The sequence below is a fragment of the Lycium barbarum genome, chromosome 4, assembly GCF_019175385.1.
Source record: "Lycium barbarum isolate Lr01 chromosome 4, ASM1917538v2, whole genome shotgun sequence".
Taxonomy (NCBI): Eukaryota; Viridiplantae; Streptophyta; class Magnoliopsida; order Solanales; family Solanaceae; genus Lycium; species Lycium barbarum.
In genome coordinates this window covers 11959835-11968735 of record NC_083340.1, presented here as the reverse complement: position 1 = coordinate 11968735, position 8901 = coordinate 11959835, and the positions used below count along the sequence as shown (strand labels likewise).

At 38.7% G+C, this 8901-nt stretch overlaps 1 protein-coding gene across 1 annotated transcript; it reads left to right on the top strand.

Annotated features, from left to right (window-relative positions):
- The first annotated feature begins 4951 nt into the window (after positions 1 to 4951).
- On the top strand, positions 4952 to 8304 carry LOC132635213 (beta-amylase 3, chloroplastic-like). The gene is made up of 4 exons (XM_060351504.1): positions 4952 to 5574; positions 5959 to 6169; positions 6881 to 6991; positions 7160 to 8304. The coding sequence occupies exons 1-4, from the start codon at positions 5036 to 5038 to the stop codon at positions 7955 to 7957; spliced, it is 1659 nt and encodes a 552-aa protein (XP_060207487.1). The 5' UTR covers positions 4952 to 5035; the 3' UTR covers positions 7958 to 8304.
- Positions 8305 to 8901: the final 597 nt, after the last annotated feature.

Here is an 8901-nt window from a genome sequence, read left to right as displayed (position 1 = left end):
TTGTGATAGAGTACTTTGAGAGGAGATTGATAGGCTAATCCTTTATGAGGAAGAATGTTGAGGAGGTAAGTGGCCATTTGTAATGCATGATGCCAAAAAGAAGGAGGTAAAAACGCATGAATGAGTAAAGTACGAACCATGTTGTTTATTGTTCGAATTTTTCTTTTGACCTTTCCATTTTGTGATGAGATATGAGGACAGGAGAGGCGAAAAAACAGGCCATTAGATTTACAAAACTCCCAGAATGGACCGTTATCAAATTCCTTACCACTATCACATTGAATGTTCTTTATTTCCCGTTCAAATTGAGTGCGAATGAAATTTCAAAAGACTAAGAAAGTGGGTAATGTTTGAGACTTAGTTGATAAGGGAAATGTCCACAAAAAATTAGAGTAATCATCAAAGAACAAAACATAATATTTGTGGTCCGAAGAGCTCAAAACGGAAGATGTCCAAAGATCACTATGGATAATATCAAATGGCATACATGTTTGTGAATGAGATGCAACAAATAGCAATTTAATCTGTTTTCCAAGAGTGCAGGAATGACAAACATGAGACTTAATCGGTCCATTACATTTAATAAATTTATTTTGCCTAAGGGAGTCGAAAACAAGTGCTCCCGGATGACCCAAGGGATCATGCCACATAGATGAAGTTAAAGCTGTAAAAGACGATGGTGGTGTGGTGGTGATGGGATAAATCTCGCCCCGACTATCACATCTCATTAGACGCATCCCCGTCCGGTAATCCTTCACAGAAAAACCAAAAGGATCAAATGCAACAGAAACTGAGTTATCTATGGTGAATTTTCGAACTGAGACTAGGTTCTTGATAAGATGAGGAGCATAAAGAACATTTTTTAAGGCTAAAGGTGGGTTGAGGGGAGCTAAGTTGGTATGACCATAACCACGAATTGGAATTGAATGACCATTTCTGACAATTGTACCACGATTATTGCTCAAATTAAAATAACACGAGAGGTTACCTTGCGCGGATGTCATATGAGAAGTGGTTGCGGTATCCATGTACCAATTTGCATCCGGAGAAGTGAGCCCAAGTGTGTGCATTGCTGCCTCGATGTCGGTTGAAGTGGGCTGAACGTCGGTAGAGTAAGCTTGTGGTGGACGTGGCCCAAGTATGCCAGCCTGCCTCTGTTGAGTGTTGGTCCGTGGTCGTGGAGTAGTTGGATACGGACAAGAAGGCACAGGCCACGACATGTAGGGCCACTGCCATTGCTGTGCATTCCCCATCCAAGGCTGCTGCCACTGTTGCTGCTGGTCGTGGTGCTGCTGCCAACTGCCGTGTCCACCATCGAAACCACCACTGTTTCGATTGTTGCTGCCTCTATTGCCACCACCTCTGCCACGGTTCTTTCCACCATTGTTGTTGCGGTTTTGATGCCTTTTACCACTGTTATTCTGACAGTTTGGGTGGTTATTTCCAGAAGAGGGATTATCATCGTAATCCCGAGCAATCATGGCATTAGCGGATCCCGTGGCAAGCTGTTTGGTGAAGCCCGTTTCTTCAAAAATGAGCATGGAACGGGCTTGATAGAAGAGAGGAAGAGGATTGCTTTGACGGATGAGTGTACCCACCCCCTTATAAGCGTCAGTGAGTCCGACTACCATTTCAAGGACGAGACGGTTGTTGGAGACTGAAGCACCGACGTTCTTGTGTTGATCGGATAGAATCTTGAGTCGTTGACAATACGCGGAAGCATTAGGGAAATCCTCCATATTAGTGTGAGAAAATTCATGCTCAAGAGTGACGGCTCGAGAATTTTTGTTATCTTGGAATATGTCACGCAGCCTATTCCAAGCTTCCATGGCCGTGGAGTCGGGTTCAAGGATAGTATGCAATAGGTCAGTAGAGATGGTAGCATAAATCCATTGAAGAACCGTGGCATCAAGAGTCGACCATAACTCTTTTTCAGCATCGGTTTTGGGTAGGGGTGGGCGTTCGGTTCTTCGGTTCGGTTTTCTCATACATCGGTTCGACTATTTCGGTTTCGGTGTTTTGAACGTGGACACCAAACACCGAACCAAACTAGTTCGGTTCGGTTCTTTCGGTTTCGGTTTTTTGAAGTTTGGTTCGGTTCGGTTTCGATTTTTTCAATTCAGGCTTTCAAGTTTCAGCACAACAGTTTCAGATTCTGAAATATCACAAACGTCTACTGTTAAAACAGACAACTTAAATGCAAATACCTTATATTATAGATACAAGCTAGTCATCCTTTTTGTGTCACAGATTCAAGCGAAGGAAGCATTAGAAAGTTACTGAAACTGTAGAAACTTGTTCCTTCATATAGAAATGTCTGCGATTAGTAATAACAGTCAGTAAATCAGCTTGAAGTGCAAACTGGAATATGCAGGAGCAAAAAGAATTGCTTCCTATATTAACTGCTTTTCAAACTTGGCAGCAACACAGTTCAGCAGAGCCTCATTAGGCCCATCAGTTTTATTCCATTCTGATGGGCACAATATCTGCATAATTGTCATTGCTGGTAGATTCTTCCATGCACACTGACTGAAATTATGTCCTGAATGTGGATCTCAATAGTCAAAAGTCAAACATCCATTTGCTAAAAAGGTAGGATCTGAATTTTCTTACTACAAGTGATAATTTTAATGTCTCATGTAGTTCCTTTACGTTGTGTCAAATAGAATCTTCTTAAGTTTCTGCTCTAATTATCAACGTGAATGCTGGAGCAGCAGCAGCCCTGAAGTTTGAAGCTCTGAGACAGTGAGAACTGAGAAGTGAAATTAGGGATACGTTAGATGTCTGATGATTGATACAAAAGAATGAAAGTGGGCTTGGGTTATTTTCTTTTGGGCTTAAATTTAATAGGCCTAGGCTTGGACTATTTAGTATTTTTGGGATAATACATAATATTTTGGTTTAAACCGAAAACCCGAAAACCCGAATACTAAACCCCGAACACCGAACCGAATCTCGAAATTTTTGACAATTGAAACCGAACACCAAAAAACTGAATTAATTCGGTTCGGTCCGGTTTTTTGGTTTTCGGTATTTATGCCCAGCCCTAGTTTTGAGCACCTTTTTTTTCCCGGACTCCGGTGGAATGATATGGTAGAGGACTCTGTGGGACTTGCGTGGATTTTGAAGAGTTCCGCCCATGTCCCATATTGGATGTTTTCCATCTCAAGAGTAATGGAGATGTGATTTTTTATGTTGGAGACAGCCAAGCTGGGTGGAAGAAGGATTTGGTGGAGTCAGATGAGGAGGAATCAGTCATGGTGGCTGATTGTAGGAGAAAGATGATGATGTTGACGCAGAGATGGAGGAAGAGAGAGGAGTAGAATCGTGCCCTAGTCTGATACCATGTAAGAAGGTAATAATCTGCTTGCATTAATCTTTGTCAACATGTGTATATATACAAAGATCCTGGGCTATAATGAAGGTAACTAAATATACACCTAACCATAATGGTAACTAAATATTCTTCTAATATATTTACATCAATAAAGATGGTAACTAAATATTTACATAATATTCTAACAGTACCTCTCCTTTCTTATATTTTTCCCCCTTCTTAAAGTCTTTCGAGAGTAGAAGTAAAAAAATCTCAAATCATATACTTAATTCCCACACCTAAAACTTTTTCGTCCTAGCCCTGGGACGGCCCTATGTGCATACAGCAATCGCACCAGCTCTACAAGACTACAATAAGTTCAATACTAAAAGTCTTTAAGGTTAAAATCCATAGAACTTAAATCGTAGTTCTCCTCTGGCTTCTATGAAGTCACGATCAAATATTTTGATCTACCTTGGCAATTCTTCGTGAATAATAATTCAAGAGCATGAAAGAAGTACCCTTGAGGACATGAGGGGAATTCATAACTTTTACTCTTCATTCTTTTTTCACCTCCCTTTTTTTTATAATTATAGTGTTCTGACCAGCTTGCACACACCTCGACTAATTCTACGAATGTGATACTTGCTATCTCCCACAAGCACAGATAACCTAGTGCTTTTGTCTCTGTTAGGATTTGAAATTGAGACATCATTGTTCTCAATCCACTTCATTGATCATTAAATCACACCCTCTAATGCCCTTCACCTCACTAATTCTACGAATGTGATACCTGCTATCTCCCACAAGCACAGATAACCTAGTGCTTTTGTCTCTGTTAGGATTTGAAATTGAGACCTCATTATTCTCAATCCACTTCATTGATCATTAAATCACACCCTCTAATGCCCTTCACCTCCCTTTTTTTCACCCCAGACTGTGAAAAATGATGGGGAAGGAAGCAGCTTCTCTAATTTCTACTATAAAAAATTACCATATTAAACATAGCCAAAATATGAACGACACATTGGCAGTATACAATAACGCGTTTTTTCTAATGTCTCTATTAGTACACAGTAATTTGGTCTTGGAATTCGACAAGTAAAGATAACTTGGAGAATACCGACATAAGATGTGCCAGGTGGATTACTTATATTCTCAAGGACTTAACTTACGAGCATCATTACTAGTTTCACTTATTATAAACTGTCTATCTGCAGTTGTTTCTAGGTAACTTCATAGTGTAAAAACAGAAATTAGACTGTTCTCAGAATAAGAATGTAATTTCCCATAACTGCTTCTCTTTTAACAGCTGCAATAAGAAGAATAAAAAAGTAATATGAGTCCCCTCCTGTATCAAGTGAAAGTAATAGTACTATTTAGACATCAGATGATATATGTGGAATTTGAAATATCTTAGACACATTAAACTGAATCTTGGTGTAATGTTAGAGAACATAAAGTGGGCATCATATGTGTCACAACGTCAAGTAGGGGAAAGACTAAGAAAAAGAAAGCTGACTTTTTTTTTAAACTTTTCAGCTTTCTTTTTTACATTCTAAGTAGAGCCCACCACCAGACTTGTCTCCATCATGCACCTGAAACCTTGCTTATATAAATACTCATGCCTGCATCTTCAATTATCAGCACAATCCTACATCTTCTATTATAAAAAAACAACACATTACATCTTCTATTATCAAGAACGGCAACAACGAAATGACTTTAACACTTCAATTATCAACTTCCTTCATCAATTTAAAAGAAACCAAAAGTGTTAAAACAGCTGATGATTTCTTAGGCATGGTTTCTTTTGCACAAAGTACCAAGCCTTCTTGCCGGCTCATAGCGAAGAGTTCGATGCAAGAAGCTCAACTCTCCCATGAAAATATCATGGTTAATCCCATGGAAGTGAAGAAAAATGAGAAAAGAGAGAAGCTACATGAATTAACAACTACTCACAGCAATAGCAGTACAAAGGTACCTGTTTTTGTGATGCTGCCACTTGACACCATGACAATGGGAGGGAAGTTGAACAAGCCACGAGCGATGAATGCGAGTTTGATGGCCTTGAAAAGTAGTGGAGCTGAAGGGGTAATGGTGGATGCTTGGTGGGGATTGGTGGAGAAAGATGGACCCTTGAAGTATAACTGGGAAGGATATGCTGAACTAGTCAAGATGTGTCAAGAACGTGGGTTGAAGCTTCAAGTTGTCATGTCTTTTCATCAGTGTGGAGGAAATGTTGGAGACTCTTGCAGGTACTAATAGAAAGCTCTCTTTAGACAGTTCTATATTTTATGATTTGAACTAGCACAATCATTTCTTATCTGGCTTTATCAAGATCTAGTGATACTCTCTTCTATTTTCATTAGGCTCTAATAAGCTGCAGTATTATAAAGCTAGTAAAACTTCAAACCCCATGTAAATAGCAATCTGCACTAATACACCATTATTTTCATAGATTCATAAATAATCTAGTTAAGTTCTGATGAACTAGGAATTTCACCTTTTCAATTCTCATAATTAAAATCACGACACCACTTCCTATCATGTTAGTACTGTTTCTTAAATCTTCCCACTATTCAGACTCTCAATTCTAGGAGAAATCGAACTGTCAATAAGAATTGTTATGGATTTTGCAGTATTCCCCTACCTCCATGGGTACTTGAAGAAATCAGCAAGAATCCTGACCTTGTCTACACAGATAGATCAGGCCGGAGAAATCCCGAGTATATTACCCTAGGTTGTGATCAGTTACCAGTACTCAGAGGAAGAACACCGATTCAGGTGTATACTGACTATATGAGGAGCTTCAGAGAAAGGTTCAACGATTACTTGGGAAACGTCATTGTGGTAAGATTTCTGCTTTACAATCACATATCTTGTGTTATTACTTCAGTAGTACACTTCCTATTAATTCACCATACCTTAAAGCAACATCAACTGAAAACTCCAAGCATACGCTTTAGAACACACACAAGAAGGCATAAATCAATATATCTTTCTTTAAGGGAGAATATGAGTTAGTTGGAAACTGAAGCTGCTAATTAATGTAAAAAAAGAAAAAGGTCCAAGCATAAAAACCACTGCAGGTCATACTGTCACAGTTCCCTTTTAGGATAGAGATTAAACAATTCATCCAAATCCGGAAGAAATATCAGTTGAAGCTTAAGTTGAAGTAATCTAAAAATGTTACTTTATGTTAGTGTCATGTGCAGTGGTGGAACCAGAATTTTCACTAAGGGGGTTAAAAATATGTAGAAGTGAATACTCGAAGAAGTTAAAGGGGGTTCAACGTCTACTAAATATACATAAAAAATAATCTTAATCATGTATAAACTATGTAATTTTTCGCCGAAGAGGGTTTGGATGAATCCCCTTGGCTATACCTGGCTCCCCCAGATCATGTGGTCCACTTAATTTGTTGGTTACGGATCTATGTGGACAACTAAAGTATATATAATCACCCAAATGACACAGGGGACCTCCTAATATACTCCTATTATATTCTTCAGGCTAAAATGGTATGAAAACTTGAAATTGACATTCTGTTTTCTTCTACAGGAAATTCAAGTGGGATTGGGTCCTTGTGGGGAGCTTAGATATCCATCCTATCCAGAAAGCAATGGTACATGGAGATTTCCTGGAATTGGAGAATTCCAGTGTTATGACAAGGTAACTACTTGCATCTATGGCTTAAAATACTAAAATAATCTTGTTGATTACATGACTAGTCTCAGAAAAAAAGTAGGAAGACCATCAGATGCTGGAAAACAAGTAACAACTTCTATGTTTATACAACTATCAAAAAAAGAAACTAACCTCTTTCTTTTGTCAACACAGTACATGATAGCTTCATTGGAAGCAGCCGCCAAGGCAGCTGGAAAGGATGACTGGGGCAAGGGAGGGCCTCATGACTCTGGGCAGTACAACCAGTTTCCCGAGGATACTGGATTTTTTCGAAATGATGGAACATGGAACAGTGAATATGGACAGTTCTTCCTAGAGTGGTATTCAGGAAAGCTACTGGGCCATGGTGACACAATCCTAGCAGCAGGAGAAAGTATATACCAAGGTTCTGGGGCTAAACTATCTGGCAAGGTAGCTGGGATTCATTGGCATTACAATACTAGATCACATGCTGCAGAGTTAACGGCTGGATATTATAATACAAGAAAAAGAGATGGTTATCTACTTATAGCACGTATGTTAGCGAAACATCGTGTTATACTTAACTTTACATGTATGGAAATGAGGGATGGTGAACAACCCCAGAGTGCAAACTGCTCACCAGAAGGCTTAGTTCGACAAGTAAAAAAAGCAACGAGAATTGCTGAAGTAGAACTTGCTGGAGAAAATGCTCTAGAGAGGTATGATGAGAAAGCCTATTCTCAAGTTTTGGCAACAAGCAGGTCAGATTCTGGAAATGCATTGAGTGCATTTACATTTTTGAGAATGAACAAACGATTGTTTGAGCCACAAAACTGGCGGAATCTAGTGCAATTCGTTAAGAACATGTCAGAAGGAGGTCGAAATGCTGGACTTCCAGAGCGTGACTCCAGCGAGACAGACCTTTATATCCATGTAGGATTTATCAAAAAGAGTCATTCTAAGAAAACCAAAGAGGTTGCAGTAGTGTAAAGATATGCATCTGTATACATGTAATATAGTCATCCCATTGTAGGTTAGCGGAGAAGCACAAAGTATTAGCGCCATACTCATAGAACCTAAATGATTCCACAAGAATTCGAGCCTGTGTCTGAAGCTAAACTAAAGAAAACAAGAAAAAAGAAGCTAAGTATGTCAATATTTGCCACCCTGGTTCAGAGGTTGTGAAGCTCTGGGTCATTGGGAAGAGGAGACAGTATCACTGTATCATACAACTATTTGGATGAGCATATTATTTTTTTTGTATTCTTCCTTCCACGTTTATTATTGAAAAATAAAGGAGCTAATATTACTGCTTCCTACAAGCATTTTCCTGTTAATATTTGTGCTTTGTTCCTTCGTGGTATTAATTCAACGAGCAACTTACTAGAATGTAACATATTGCTAGCCCAACATACATTTCAAGTAGAGAAGATCACCAATACCAATTCATTGTGGTAACCCTTTGACACAACAATCTGTGCTGACATATTATAAACATATCAGCAATATGGTGATAAGTCAGCTCTAGAGCCTCCACAGAATTATTTTTGAGCTCTTAGCATTATCTGTTTAGCCATGTTTAAGAGTATCTCACAGTATTATTGAACAAAGTACACAGCTTAATGATAATATGGGAAAAATTACGCAGGCTTTCTTACATCTTCTTCCGAGTATTTACTATCATGACTTCTCCCATAGAGAAAATTTATGGACCGCCATTTGCCATACTTCTTGACTGAATTTAGCTTGGTCCATAAATGGAGACGGTAAAAGGCATTTACAGGGACACGAATCAAGAGAAACAGAAATAAAGGTACCAAAAGAGGTCTTCCGTACTTGGGAGATAGAAAAAATAACTTTTGGAACAAAACATCATTACAATAAATTATTAATATACATATCGTTACATAAAAAAGTCAACAGTCAAGAGGTCA